The 16,802-nt window shown below is 37.1% G+C and overlaps 1 protein-coding gene across 1 annotated transcript; it reads left to right on the plus strand.

The window, feature by feature from the left end:
* The first annotated feature begins 10,491 nt into the window (after positions 1–10,491).
* Positions 10,492–16,522, plus strand: LOC140233881 (uncharacterized). Its single transcript, XM_072313968.1, has 5 exons — positions 10,492–10,753; positions 11,168–11,436; positions 11,753–11,902; positions 14,564–14,723; positions 16,488–16,522. Exons 1-5 carry the CDS (start codon positions 10,492–10,494, stop codon positions 16,520–16,522), a joined length of 876 nt encoding a protein of 291 aa, XP_072170069.1.
* The last annotated feature ends 280 nt before the right edge of the window (positions 16,523–16,802 follow it).

Below are 16,802 nucleotides of genomic sequence, written 5' to 3' on the forward strand. Positions count from 1 at the left end.
TGAATCACCATGCTGATGTGAGCACTCTGGATAGCTCTGGAAGAACTCCCCTCCATTATGCTGCTGCGAATTCGGACGAGCGTTTTTTACGCGTGCTCATTGATGCAGATGCAGACGTAGATGTGAAGGTCAGTGTCATTGCATTGGTGTTTCTGTTTTATTTTTTTCCAGAATATCAATGTCAAAAATTGAGAAGGTTTCTTATTTTGAGCAGGCAAGATCCGTGTATCCGGGGGTCGTTAATCCTCAAACTGATTATATAGCTCCCTGATCCGAATGCTGGTTGCATTTTGTCAGTCTGAACATTGGTTTATCCGAAACTGAAATAAGGTTCATATTTTCTAAGGTTCATTCCTCCCCATCTGAAATTGGCGTTGTTCATCCAAATTGACTGAGATGCGTTGTGTAGAATGTCAAATTATATAAACAAAACTTATTAAAATGGATATTACAGAAGATACCTTTTATTCAGTGTAATTTATTGTTTTGATTAAGTTTCCACAAGGTCTTTAACTTGAATTAGTTTTCGGAGTAGGGAGCCCTACTTCATTCTCAAATAAGGGAACCCTTCGACGAAAGCAAAGAAAACCGCATGTACACAATCACATATATCTATAGACACGATAGTACTGCACTATGCATGTAGCCCATAACACATTAAAACAAATAACGCTTACTCGCCACATATGTAGGGAATACATGTAGGCTTCATAGCTGCGTATGTATTTGCTTGTGTTGAAATCTGCGACGTTTTCTGTGTGCGTAAGACATGTCAATCTGTATGCGTGATCAATCTTTTTTTTATACCTCATTTTTCTCTTTTTTTTCCAGCCCAAAGTGTAGTTTCGCTATCTGTACGACCTATTTTGAACGAGAAGTATCATTTTCATGTTATCCTGATGTGTACGTATAGTCTGAAGACGGTTCTACGGCTCTTCACTTCGCTTGCTCGAAGGGGCGCTCGAGGTGTGTGCGAGAGCTTTTGAAGGTTGGAGCCAAAGTTGACGAGAAGACGGAAGAAGGTTTGACTGCACTTCATATCGCTGTTCAAAGGTATCAATCCGCCTTGCAGTATCCATCCTGGGTTCCACAAACGTATTTATAAGTGTAAAAGGAAACGATGGCTATCAATGTATAAATATAAGTAGGGCCTACTCTTTAAAAGCCTTAATTTCCTTTAAAGCAGCTAGCAAAACGCTTTTCTTTTCCTGAAAATTTGAGTAAAAGCATCCGGTAGCTCCTTAGCAAAAAAAAAAAAAAAAAAAAAAAAAATAATAAAGGACATTTATATTGCGCAGCTACTATAATAATGTACTCTACGGCACATTACAAAATCACATACATACAAGAAATTCAAACAGAACATACATTACTTCAAGAGATGACTTTTTGACCTGACCATTAATTGTAGCTGCTTGTCTTACAAACGAAGGGAGATTATTCCATAATTTTGGTGCAGCATACAAAAATGCCCTGTCACCGAGAGTAACTTTGTATTTCCCAAATAGATATTTCAGTAATGTTTGATCCCGTGAACTTCGGAGGAGATAAAATGTTTGAAATGATGTTTTTAACTCTACAAGTTCCTGTATGTACACTGGTGCTGTACCATGAATAGCTCTATATACAATTAACTTTTTTTTTTAAACCAAGAAATATACAAATACAATTTTATAAAAAAATATACAATTTATTTTTTTTTTTTAAAAAACGGATTTAAAAATATGCCGACATTGCAGCTAAACAAATACGAAGACAAATAACCGACATGATTAGCATTTCTTATGACACGTTTTTCAATACGAAGAAGTACATCAACTAGAATCCAAGCTGCATTTCCTCACAAACGAATGTCGTAATTAAAGTACGGAGTATCAAGCAGAAATTGCCTAGGAAGAACATATTTGAGTTAAATATGTTTCTAAGAAACAATCTTACTTTGATGATTAACGTGGGATTTCCAAGACAAAGCACTATCGATGTAAAGCCCTATACGATAGAAAGAGATATTTTATATAATCAGCTTGATTTGAATTTTCAAAATCATGAAATTCTTTCGTCGAGATGTTTGTACTGCAACTGATTGACAAATTGCCCTACAACGACGTAAAAATAAGCACCAAAGTGCTTATTTACTTCGATGTAGGGCAATTCATCACTCACTTGTAATTTATTTAATTCAATATGATTAATCTTGATATGATAGGGAAAACATTTCAGACTGTTACTTCAAAGCATATGGTGGGTTTGTCTACAATGAGTGATAGTTTCTTGGCGTGTAACCAAGGCTGCACAAAGTAAATATTGTATAAATTGTGTCAATTAGAGTATTATGATTACTGTGTGTAAGACTAGATATGACTCGTCTGAAAAAAAAAGAAAACATAAAGGAAAGATTTTGAAAAGGATGAGAAAGATCACTAATATACAAAATGAACAATAGTGGGTCAAATAAGGAAACATGATGTGGGACGCCACATCAGATTAACTTCAACTGAGAGTCCCGACCTATTCATTAACACTGATTATTTTCTGTTAGATAATCTCGAAGCCATTCTTAAACCTTCCCACTTAAACCATAACGTTGAAGTATATAGATCAAAATATTTATGGTCAATCGTGTCCAATGCGTTCGAATAATCAAGAAATACACTTGTACTATATTTCACACTTTTCAAAAAAAATGTGTGTGTGCCTGTATATACGAACCTTTCAAGATTGTTTTTTTTTTTTTTTTTTTGAAAGTGAAGTCAACAGAGAAACAGGACAATATTTGGTTACGGGTTCATTTCTTCACCTTTTTTTTTTTTTAATTGGTAATTTTCTAGCTGTTTTCATTTTTTAGAAATCTTGCCAGAAGGTAGAAATAATTAGATGTGTAAATAGAGAAATTACTGCGTTGATAATAATTTTAGGAAGAAGTGTGTAATTTTATCATATCCAGAGCTTTGTGTGTGTGTGCGTGTGTGTGCGTGTGTGTATGTTCATTTTTTTCCCCCACAATATCTTTACATGCAATTTATTCTTCAATGTTTGGTTCGAAAAAAGAAAGATATTGCGTATCGTGATCTTTAAAAAAGAAAGAAAACGTGCACGTTTTTTGCTCTGGAATATTATTCAGTTCCTTGTGACAAAGTCGACATAACTGAAGTCTGATATATCGCTCCAATATACCCTTTCTTTTAGCAAAACAACTTTGAGTCCTACTAATGATGATCAGCAAGCCGGGATTGTGCGATTGCTCATAGACACACAGACAGAGTTAGACGCAAAGGTAAGTGTCTGCTATCCAGTCTTGGGTAACAAAAGTGCTCACGATGCTTAGAAACATATCGTTAAAAAACTGCTATAAAAATGTACAAAACTTCAAATCAAGTCATAGCCACTTCAAGCCCATCATAATAAAACGTGTGATTTAAGCGGAATGTATTTGACTCGGTGAAAGGGTTACTATCTTGATGTTTGTTCGTGAATGTATTGAGTTTATCGACAATCACCGCAGACGTTCTAGCGAGAAGAACATACTGTACCTTTTATGCAAAAATCCTTATCTGAGATGTCTCTATGACAGATAAGGTGGCCATTTAGATAGTGTCTACCATCTCTTCTATCTGCAGAAGCCTAAAATTGCAAAGACTCTCGCGCAAGTTACACAAGTAACTTTATCAAATTATTTTGTTGGTCAAAGTATATTCCACCTGAAAACAAACCTTAAGACAAATCTTAATTAATGTTAATCTACAGACTTCCAAGAAGTCTGAAAAAAGATCGGCAAGTTTACAACTTGCTTGCGAGAGAAGGCTCTGTTTAAAAAAAAATGAATAAATACGAAACATAAAAACAAAATCCATAAGAGCGTATTAACATTCTAATCAATGACAGTCCCTTAAAGCTCATCATAAAGACGTTTGATTTTATTATTCGACTCGGTGGAGAAATTGATATGTTGTTGTTTGTTTCCGTATTCAGCTAAAATGTATCGACATCCGACTTACATTATATTCATGACGAGATACTACACGTGAAAATACCAATATCATATATTTGTTTTTTCTCAAGACCAAGTTCAAGTTCAAATTTATTTTTCATTTCAATCAAATAAACAGAGAAATTATAAACAATGTATTGGCAGATCAGATTTAAATGCAATGTTTTCTAAAAATGGTAAATGATAAAAAAGAACACGTGAAAATGAGTAACAATGTGAAGAAAATATAATGTTATTTTCGATACATGCATATGTATACTACAAATATAAACTACATTACGATAGAATTGCCTAATGGAATTGCAAAGACTTTCGTCGCAGTTTACCTATAAAGTAACCTGATCAAATTATCTTGTCAGTTGAAAATATATACATTTCTTATATGTTTTTATACCCCCGCCAAACGAAGTTTGAAGGGGGTATATAGGAATCAGCGGACGGTCGGGCGGTCGGTCGGGCGGTCGGGCGGTCGGGCGGTCGGTCCGTTGCAAATCTTGCGTCGCGAACTTCTTCCTCAGTTTTCAACCGATTCCCATAAAACTTGGCACAGATGTGTGCCTTGGGTTGTAGATGTGCAAGACGTATTTTTTGACAGTACCCAAAAGTACGTTGCCATGGCAACGGCATATTATGGGCAAAAATGGGTACAAATCTTGCGTCGCGAACTCCTCCCACAGTTTTTGATCAATTTTTATGAAATTAGATACAGATGTTCATCTGAATATGTTAATGTGCAAGACACATATTTCTGCAGTGGCAAAAAGTGCGTTGCCATGGTAACGGCATGTTATTGGTAAAATATAGGGCAAAATGCTTCAAGGCAAAACTGCTTCATCAGTGTTCTTCCGATTCTCATGGAATTCATATTGAATGTTTGTCTTAGGATATAGGTCAGCATGACACATTTCTTGACAGTGACAAAAAGTATGTTGCCATGGTAACAGCTCACATATTATGAGCCAAAATAATGGAAAATTTTGTGTTGCATACTACTTCCTTAGTTTTTGCCCAATTTCCATGAAACTTGGTACAGATGTGTGCCTTTGGTTGTAGATGGGCAAGACGCATTTTTTGACAGTACCCGAAAGTACGTTGCCATGGTAACGGCATATTAATGGCAGAAGATCAAGGAAAGATCTTGCAGATTTAACTACTTCCTCAGTTTTTTGACCAAAGCTTATGAAATGTGGCACACACCTTGATCTTGGTGGGAAGATGTGGAAGACATATTTTTCGGACGTGTCGGAAGCTGCGTTGCCATGGTAACGGCATATACATGGCAGAAGATCAAGGAAAGATCTTGCGGATTGAACTACTTCCTCTGTATTCGACTGAAGCTCATGAAATGTGGCACACACATTGGTCTTGGTGGGAAGATGTGCAAGACATATTTTTTGGACGTGTCGGAAGCTGCGTTGCCATGGTAACGGCATATTAATAGCGGAAAATCAAGGAAAGATCTTGTGGATTGAACTACTTCCTCAGTTTTTGACAAAAGCTTATGAAATGTGGCACACACAATAGTCTTGGTGGGAAGATGTGCAAGACATATTTTTCGGACGTGTCGGAAGCTGCGTTGCCATGGTAACGGCATTTAAATGACAGACGATCAAGGAAAGATCATTCCTTGGGTAAGACTGTCGTCACGGGGCGGAGGTATTAATCACCTTCAGTGATATTTCTAGTTGAAACTAACAACAATTTTTTTTTCACGTTATACATCTCTATATAGTCCGCAGACGGATCGACAGCTCTACATTTTGCTTGCGAGAGAGGGCTCTGTAAATGTGTATTCGAGCTTCTAAAGGCTGGAGCAAACGTCGACGAAAAGACAAAAGAGGGTTTGACGCCACTTCATATCGCCGTTACAAGGTATTTCTCTATCTTTCGGTAGGCATCTTGTGTCTCGCTGACCAAATCGGAAAGGGTTGTCATATCTTTCTTGAAAATAGCTAGCTGTTCAACTGTATTGTTCAAGACAAAAACCAAATAGACATCATGCATTCGATCGATTTGAAATTGAATACGACTGTGATACGCTTTTAGAAAGGCTAAGTCCAACATCTTCTTTTAATATACCGGTAACGATATAGTTATGTGGAAAAGACAAACACAAACGCACATACAAACATACACACACGCACCTACACATACGCGTCTATGATGGAAACCGAGATCCTGTTTTACCCGTAAGTATTTTACCACATAACCGAGGACCCGACAATGGCGTGTGTCATTAGGACTCTTGTCAACCGAGGACATATTACAATAATGCTAATTGTGGACCGACAGTGTACAAACATGTATCCCAACGTGCAAAAGCACGCAAAAGCAGACCGTTTGAAACGGTCTGCGTACCGAGGACGTTGTCGGTTCTCTGTGTGTCCTCAGTTTAAATGTAAAGTTCGTATATGTGTCCTCGTTTTACCCCATGCGTAAGTGCATTATTTTACTCACACAAACAAACACGCGCAAATATACACATATATACTCCCACCAGTAGAGAAGTAAAAAGTTAGCGTTCTCGTCGGAACTTTTTTTCTTCAACTTTTTGTTGATTTCGGTACTGTTTATCTGTCCACGGATAATTTTGTGAAAAAAACAACAACAACAAGAAAGACATACTGTACGTTTCGACATATTTCGAGTTTAAGTAGAATATCACCATGAATTCAATACTGATAACAATTTTAAACACTCAGTTGAGGTTTTAAAGATTTTTTTTTTTTTTTAACTGAAAGTCGTTGAAGACAACTGTCTTCATAGGAAAAAAAAAATTAGGTAATATTTGATTAGTGCCGTTAACCTTCTCAAATTTTCTTTATAGTTTTGCCTGAAATGAAGTATTGGAAATGTATGGATGCTGTAGTTTGTATTTTTCCCAGCTCTGCATGTCAGACACCGCACAAAACACAGTAACACGTACACACACAAACACACACACAAATAAAATTAACTAACATGAATTAGGGCTGTATTCAAGAGGGCATTTAAAACGACTGGGGCTGACATAATACACGGCAACCGTCGGCCTAGGAGCTTTGAAAAAAGAAATATAATACGAGAAAAAACAGACAAAGTCACACCAAAATGTCATGAAATGAATATAACGAAGAAATGGCAAAGGCATACTGCTACATGTTGCTGCAAAATGTAAGGAATGAGAACCAATAACTCGACTTTTGCTTTCCGTTTTCTTCTATTTCATTTTTTGAAAAGCAATGCATTTATGAAAATTCTGTATTCGCTACTTTTTCAATTTCTTTCTAAAGCGGAAATGCAAGGATTGCGAAGATCTTACTCGACCATCGTGCTGATGTTACTGCCACTAATTTTCATGGCCAAACAGTACTTGACTTATCCAGAGTTGGCGGTGATAGCCAATGTCAGCAACTCATCGAATCTGTTGTGGAATTTCTAAACATGTCGCAAGTACGTAACCCTTAAATTGATTGTATTTACTTATGACTAAAATGATTTTGCGATTTCTGTTTTTCAGTCATTTTTCCAGTAGACTCGAAAATACTTTTTTGGTTGTACTTAAAATATTTTGAGCTATGCATAGTTCAATAAAATTAACAGCTTTTCCCAACTTTTCTGTCTTTAAGTTGGATTCCTTAATTTTTTCATCGAATCCATGAATCATGTTGAAACGGGTTTTAAAACCTTGTAGAATTCTGAAAGCAGTCATCAGTACCAGTATACTGGTCGAAGTATACTTCGACATTGTCATGTTAAATATAATGCTATTTTTTCTGACCCGCTACAAGAAAAGGATCCGAAAGTAGGAGGAGGATAATTTTCTTTAAATGGCATGACATTATTCCCTTACTTTTCCACTTTTATAAAACGACTCATAAAAGTTCTCGGTTGCGGAGATATCCATGATTTTATTAGCGCACGTGAAGTGGTTTAGGAAATCCACGTTTCGAGAAAACCGCCGTCAAAATTTTCCTTCTGACGCTATCATGATGAAAGGGTGGCAAGACAATTTACATCGTTTGAAAGTAGAAGGTATGATCCTAGCAACCTTCGCGGTGTTTATTCAAGCATGACGCCAGCGGTCTACGAATGACCAATCAGCAGCCAGGATGCCACGCACTGACCCATAAGATCATTCCCTCGTTGCTGAGGGGGAGTCTAGCTGCGGCGCTACATCCGGTTCTTCGGACACGTTTCTATTCTGTTGAAAGTCGGGAAATCGTTGTCCAAAAAGTACTTTTTTTTTTCTTGACTTTCCCTTTATCATTGAGCTTCGAAACTTTGGCAGATGATAGACGATATATTAGACCACAAAATTATGCCAAAATAGAGAAATTTGATCGTTTTTGCCAGTTTTGATGATCTGACTTCAAACTCGACTTTCTTGGCTCAGCCGTCAATGACGTAGTGATCCTTTTGTTGTAGCGGGTCACATTTATAATGTGGGTCTTCTAATACTGCACGCAGACACGCGCACACAAAATCGAAGGTGTTTGCACGTTTCTGTTTTTTGCCAGAAGTCACCTCTTGACCCATATGTGAAGGCACGACCGGAAGCGAAAATACGATTCAAAACAAAACTTCAACTCGGCAGTTGTATTTATTCATTTATTTATTCATTTATTTGATAAGGCTCGTCAGGTTATTTGCGACTTTTGATTACGTCACATCTACCCTATTCTGTATATGTGACCGTGCATCACAAAACAAACAAAAAATCGCAACCATTGATTTTATGTGAGGACCCAAGAAAGGTGAAATGGGTCAACCGAGTCCGTTTTGAGTTTTCCATCTTTTCTGAAAGAGCTATTCTTCTTCTACATTATCCCTAAGTTTGGGATCATAAATTTTCAGCAGTTTTTCTAGAACCTTTTTTTTTTTTTTTTGGTAAAGTAGTGCGATCAGGTTTTTCTCAGAGGCCCCTTTTAATTTCCTGAAAATCTTTTGTACACTCTTCACTTTGCACTCTAATAACTTTTGAAAGGGTGATGCAACTGCTTTGAAAGTTGACATTTATTATGGACAGAATGAGTTGATTAAGCATGCTCAATTTCAGTTTAATCTGATAATCTCTTCATTGTTGTTGCTGCAAGGGGTTTACATGGAGTTTTTTTTCCCCATTCATGGCACGGGTAACACGGCTTAGTAGAGATTAGGCACTTGAATAGACCCTGTACTTCACAGCCTCTTTTCTCAGTTCAAACTTTTCCAGAGTGTGCGCTTTCTTTCCAGTTTTTCATATAGGTTAGGAGAATACATTTGAATTGAGCTTTACATCATTGTAAACCTTAGAGTCTGCTCTTTTAGAATCTGCCTTTAACTAAAAATCCATGTCTGGCCACTTTTTGTGTGTTTTGTGGTGCTGGGTCACATATAGTCGATGACGTGGAAAAGTTGTTTAAAGCAAAATTTTTATTTCTGTTCTAGAAGTTTATTGAAACACATTTAGCCTGGTTGCCGCCAGGCAACTTTGGGTAACTTCACTACTTGACGTTCTAATGGAGGACCACGCACAGCATAGTAGCGTATTTCTGTAACAAACAGCATCAACAACAGCAATCATTGTACTTGACAACATTTTCGAGTATGAAAAATTCTACCGGAATACAAGGCGCGGGGGATCTCTTTCTCGCTCGCCTTTACCGATTTCATTTGTAAGAAACACACAGATCACTGGCCTTCTCTCAGGGCGAATTTGCGCCAGCACACTACACACACACATACACACATCGATGAGATTCTGGCTGTTTCGGCTTATTCTGGCAGTGTAAAATGGTTGAAATCGAAAAACTACCGTTTTTTTCCGACTCTGATGTTTTGCAGTGTAAATGTCCCTCACGAGTGTATTCAATCATGAGCATGAGATGATTTCAATAATTGACGCTGGATGAGTTTTAAACCCACTAATTGTTCCACACAATATCGGATATCTCGTTGCACTTGAATTGTCCCGTTCATTTCCTTCACTTTCAATTTCCTATGCACATATTTTGGTCCGTAAGAAACATCCTGATGATGAACATAAGGTTTCTTTTGTTTTAATGGCTGATAACCTCTCCTTCAAGAGTTTGAAATCAGATTACACAAGAAATATCTGGAGATTTTTTCATGGGTATTGCAAAGTCTAAGTTTACACGCCGTATAAGCCAATATACATAATAATAATGTAAGTGTTGAATGATGGGAGATAAGAAATTTTTGCAGCAGTTTTGCAACTCTTCTCACACCGCTGCAAATTCATCAGTAATGTACCTAGTACGGAGATACTTATGCACACAACATGTATCATTTTCATAATTTCACAAAGAAAGGCTTTAACGTTGATATCTGGTCTTGTCAGCAACTCCTCACTGGCATATATGAAATACATGAATCATGGCAAGGTTCAATCGCTCTGAATTTTGACACGGGGTAAAGGCCGTATCTCAGCATCCTTAACATCTATCATTAACATGCAGACTAAATACCAGGCTAATCCAAAAGTAACTGGATCATTCGACGAAACGGGTGGCGAGCTGGTCATGAAAGAATATGGGGTGAGGATGCTGATACCAGCAGGTGCCATTGAGAGAGGGAACCAGTTCATCTCACTGGAGCTCCTTTCTACAACTCCTCCGATTAATCTGTCCCCGAATGAAATGGTAGTCTGTTGGGCATTCCGGTGCGAGCCGTCCCATCTAGAGTTCAAGAAAACAATCACAATCACAACACCGCACTGCGCACAGATAGTCAAGCCAGGCGACGTTTGTACTGCTTGCTATTGCTGGTCGGAGTATCGAGATGGTAAGACCGTCTTTTCTTTCAGTCACTACCTCAAATTATCATTAAATTTTTACACTGCAATTTCACTCAGGAATTTGTAAAGTTTATGACTCATGACAAGCATTTTATTAATAAGGTTTTATTTAGGGACTGTCATTACATCAAACAGAAATGGAAGTGTGAGACTTAGTCGGCTTTTGATGTACAATTTATATTATGTTATTGCCTTTTATTTCTCCAAGAGTTCTATTGATGTATATTTTACCAGCGATTGTGAAATTGGACAAAAAAGTAGCTGGTATGGCTTTAAAATCGTAATTTATAATTGGAAGATGTATCATACAGGAATAGGCCTACACAGGTTGTCAGTAGTCTTGTATTGTGGAGAGTGCTTTGTCATTAAACTCCGAAGCGGTATTGGTTACTATAATCTAGGTCAACCGTACGCCGTGACAAAGATTGAAGGACACCAGGAAGAAGGAGGCAGAGATGTCCAGACAATTACAGTTCTAAAAGGGTGTCTGGAGCTTCGAATCAATCACTTCTCTGGGTATCTGCTGTCGCTGTTCTGGGACAGTATTCCTTCATGGCGAACTATAAGGAAACGAGTTCTCATCACGCCATACATGCCTAGATCAATGCCGGAATCTCGTGTCCTGCTCTTGAGGATCCATGTGTATGATCACCTGGAGGGCCGTGATGAGGTATCATTTTCTTGACCTGCTGAAAAATGTAGGCACAAAACGGTTAAAGTTAATATTTTGTTGTCATTAAAATGAAAATGTCTTTTGTGTGTGTGTGTGTCCAATGTCGAGATATAATTACGTGCACACATTTGGAAAACATACAAAGACGTCATTATTATCTCTGTAAAAAAAAAAAAGAAAAGTGAGCGGCTTAGAGAACAACCGGTATACAGAAGCTGCAGCAATGAAACTAAGTTATTGTGTATACAGCAGTGACATTTTCTGCATGTTAATGAGTATGATCATACCAAATTCCTCCGCTTTTGCTCAACAGAAAATCATGTCTGAAGAACGTGAATCAGGGTACAAGATGGTGCATCCTAGCATGGATCTCGAAGTTGATCCTGGAATGGACGTCACAGTGCGATGGAAGGACCATACTTTACAAGATGTCCCAGGAGAAGATCATGAATCTACTAAGAAAGTACTGAATGTTCGATTTCCTTTTACTATTTCTGTGTAATTTTCTTTATTTTTTTCCTACTTTAGTGAATGGAAATAGAGTGAAACCAGATAAGGCATTCAAAAGATCCGGAAAATATTAATTTTAGGAAATTAAAGAAATCTGAAACGCAGCTTTGAAAAGTCTTTGACGTAAAAATGCACCAACTTTTGTGTCACGTATAAACCACAGACGTGACTTTTTTTTTTCGACTTTATACAGGTAGCTATATAAAAACAAGAATAAACGATACAAGATTTCCTTATTCAAAAGAATGAATGTTTTTTAAGACCAAACAGAAAAGAATCAGTTGTGGCTGTGCCTTTAAAATTGGAAATCTCGCGATGATTATAAGGATATGTGACAAAAAATTAACAATTAAACCAACAAAAAAAGAAGGAATCCTCAAGAACTTTTCTGACATCAGAGGCAAAAAAAAATAATAATATGTAAGTAATGGTTTCTGTTTTGACAGCATCAGAATATCAAGAGGAAGTAATTTTGGTTCGACCATGTTGACAGCAGGGTCTAACTGCAGCTATTACGAGAAAAAAAAAAAACGACTGCCACAAAGAGATTACACGTAAAATGGTCAGAGTTTACATGGTTAAAGTCAATCGATTTTCTTTTTGAAGATATGTCGCCATGACAATCCATAATTAGTAATTTTTATTGTGACCGTGCATAACGAAACGAACAAAAAGTCGCAACCCCTGATTTTACGTGAGGACTGAAAAAATGTGAAATGTGTCAAAAACGTCAATCTTGAGTTATTCATATTTTCTGAGAGAGCTATCCTTCTTCTCCGTTGATCCTATGTTTGGAATTGCAACAAGAATTGGAAAGTGTGTTTTCAACAGTTTTTCTGCAACCCCATTTAGGAAGAGTATAGTGTGATCAGGTATGTCTTAGAGGCCTCTTTTCATTTCTTAAAGATTCTTCGCACTCTTCACTTTCAACTCTAATAACTTCTGAAAAAAAAATGTTCCTACTGCCTGTAGAAAGTTTGCACTTTAATCACTGACAGAATGTATTAATAAAGTGTGCTTAGTTTTACCTTTAACAATGTCATAATTCCTTCGTTGTTATAGCTCTAGTGGTTCACATCCCGTTTTTTTGTCCCGTTCATCGCACAACTAGCACAGCTTGGTAAAGATTAGGCGCTTGAGTAGACTCTATATTTCAGAGTCTCTTTTCTCAATTCATACTTTTCCACAGTGTGTGCTTTCTTCCAGTACGTGTATGTATTTTAGATAAGCTAGGGTAGTATATTTGAATTGAGCTGTAGGCCCTACATTATTTAACGCTTAGAGTCTGTTCTTTCAAAAATTGTCCTGAACTAGAAATCCACATCTGGCGTATTTTTATGTTCCTTTTGTGGTCCAGACTCACAATTATGATGAAGTCATAACTTACACAATTTTTAGTACAATTCGATAAGAGAGATACGCTGGGATGTATTTAAAATCTGATGACGTCATTGTAACATTTCATATTTTCCATTTCTTGCGGGAGTTTGATATCTTCAAATCATTTTGCCAGTCCTAGAAACCCAGAAATACATTTGAAACGCATTAGCTTGCACAATAACATTATGTGATAAACTGTTCGGGATCATTCACTCTCAGCGAGCTATATATGATGGATTATGACATGATATTGCAGTAGGTAATTGCACTATGTATCGTCATGGACGCACGCATAAAAAAGGTCATTGTAACGGGCTCGTATGACGTTATGTCATGTCGAATCAACTTGCAATTTGGTGACTTTAATATCTATGCAATGAAAAAAAAATCATTAAAAATTGTTCCTTTTGCTTAATGGACGATCAAAATAAGCGCGAATGACACGCTTGCCAAATTTTGAAATGCTCCAAATGGTCTTAAAACTGTGCAAATGATTTTTGGCTCGATTGGAGCATTACAATTTTAAATTTTGATGCGCGCGTTGCTGGAATAAAGATTATACTCAAATTTGCATCTGCTAATTTTCATTGAGAAGTAATGCATAGAAACGGAGCAAGAAGTAAGAATGTCAATTTAGAAAACGACGTCATAACGTCACGATCAAGCTTTCCCTGATCGTCTCAGATATTCGTTTTATACACAGATCCTAGCAGAATCTCCCTCAATTTTGTACGTGACAATTGCACTGTGTATCATACTAACTTAGTGTCATTTCTTAAATTTGACGTGGAATAAAAACCTTTCTTTGTTTTTTTTTTTCCTTTTCCTAGAGGACACGTGTATTTATTTGGAGATGGTCGTATTGAATGACGTGCATGCTCCGTTTAATTTTACTTTTTTCTTTATTTGGCGTAGTGTTTGCACCATGTCATGGAGCAAATTCTCTCGGTAACTTATCAATTTTCCTTTTCATGAGCGTATTGTAAAGATTTCAGATTTGTTTTAGTGTATTTACTGTGCACTTAAAGAATTACATCTTATTTTGTAAGATATATGGTACTCGTTGAACAATGTCAAAATTCATGAAGCGTGATTAATATTTTGCATTAAATTGTAAACTCATTAAGAAATGTATTTTCTGATGACTGCAAGGTTTGACAATTTCCTTAAGAAACAAAATAATTCCATCGCAATTTCTGTGTTTGTATTTGAATCGAACTTCCCTTGCTGACAGGTTCTTCCGTCTAGGGAAATATTCCATAAATGCAGGAGTACTGTCTCAGTTCGGCTGGATTTCAGACACCAACAAACAAACCAGAAATACATCACTTTGGATGTTGGCCACGAGAATATGTCCGCAACGTTGGAGTTCATCACATTTAATGTTACAGAAGGTGATGTATCACTGGCTTTGTCTACGTCAAGTTTCGTCAGTTGGAAGTTGTTTGAGTGTAATTGTTATGCGTATGTACGTGTGTGTGTATCAAAGCAATATATGATTGCATATTCACTTATATCACCATTTTTTGTCTCACCCACCGGAGGTGAAGGCGAGAATAAGGAATCCAAATGGCTTCCGTCCGTCGTCCGTCACAAATGTTAAAGTTTACCTGCAAGACTACCTTATGATGCATAACTTGGCAACTGTTACAACAATGGCAGCCACACTTGGGTGATAGAAGCACTAGGGGTATCTTCATTTTATGTTGTTGTCGGAGGTCATGTGATGATGTCAAAGGTCATTTGAGGTCATATATTAAAGAGTATGTGCATGACTCTCTTTTCTATGTTAAAGTTTACCCGCAAGACTCTCTTTTGACAAATAACTTCACATAAGTTACTTGGATTACAACCTTACAAGGTTACATCTTGGGCCATAGATGCACTGGGGGTATCTTCATGTTATGGTGCCGTTGGAGGTCACAGGATAAGGTCAAAGGTCATTTGAGTTCATACGTTAAAGTTTACTTGTAAGACTCTCTTATCACAGGTAACTCGACACATGTTGCTACAATGGCAATCAAACTTGGGTGATGGTAGATGTCTCTTGGGAAGTTGAAGGTTACCACAAGGTCAAAGGTCACAGACAGGGGTCAACGAACTTTTAGGGACCAATGTTAAGTTGTTTTAGGGCGCATTTCGATTATGGCTCATTGATTTTGATCCCTTTGTCCGTTTGTGGCCAAACTTGGATGGTAAATGTCCCTTGGGGTGTTGAATGTCACCACAAGGTTAAAGGTCATAAGCATGTCAATTAACTTCTGGGAGTTATAAAAAATATTAATTCCTTGTACGCGAATGGGCAAGACACAATTTGGCGCTTGCCTTGTTATATTTGTCACCAAATTTACTGGAAATGTTTAATTAGGGAATTAATTCAAAATGACACTCATGACTATCAAACCTTAATATTTCATAATCGTAATCAAGCATTTATTCAATACATCTGGCTTAAATTCCATGCGATATGATCCATTGAACATAAAGATAATTATGAGCTTTCTTTCAGCACTTGTCAGAAAACTTCTCAATCCAAGTTTCGTTATTACTTTGAATACAGTACCTAGTCCAATTAGGTCTTCATTCACCCTTATTGTATTTCCTTTTTTAGATTTGGTCCCACAACTTTCGTGTCCATGCTTAAATCTAAAAAAAAAAAAAAAAAATGAAGGTTTAAGACAATTGGCAATAAGTTATTGTTTAATCAAACATGATATCTTAAATTATACATAAAAACTAAACAATGACTACAAGGAATGTTTTTTTTTCTAATCCATGATTTTATCTTGAAAAGTGCCGTATTTTTTTTTATTTGTATTTATACTATTTACTTTTTTTCTGTTAATAAGTAAGTGAATTATATCTTAAAAAAGAAGATGTTTGAAATAAAATCCAGAAATGCTTCATGCACTCTTTGTTTTAATGTCATCGTAATCTTTGGCCATCGTTTTCATGACTGGGAAAATTTACATGTTAAAAAGTTTTTTTATGTAACTAAATTATGGCCTAGCTGATCGGCCTTCAACTTGATGTCCGTCAAGGCGCATGCATGTCTGTGCACGTTCAGCCATGTAGAGGACAGCTCGACGTACCGACAATTCTTCTGCGCAGAGCCCTGAGTTTATTCCCAATCTTAGTTTTCATGTCCCCATCCCTAGGGGGTGGTGTGTGGAATACTCTCAGTTTGAGATAACCCCACAAACGAAAGTCCAGTGGAGTTAAGTCAGGGGAGCGAGCTGGCAGTCGACTGGGTGACCTATTCCGATGATCCGGTCAGGAAATGCCTCATGTAATCTGTCTCTGAGACGAGCAGCCCGAACGGCAGGGGCACCATCCTGACACCACCACACTCGGGGGACGCTGCCATGTCTGCCTTGTCCATACAGACGATGGAGTTCTGGGATAATACAAAACTTGTACGGAGAGGTTTCCTGATGTGCAATGAAAAAAAAAAAAAAAAAAACGTTCATGAA

Source organism: Diadema setosum, chromosome 10, assembly GCF_964275005.1.
Source record: "Diadema setosum chromosome 10, eeDiaSeto1, whole genome shotgun sequence".
Lineage (NCBI taxonomy): Eukaryota > Metazoa > Echinodermata > Echinoidea > Diadematoida > Diadematidae > Diadema > Diadema setosum.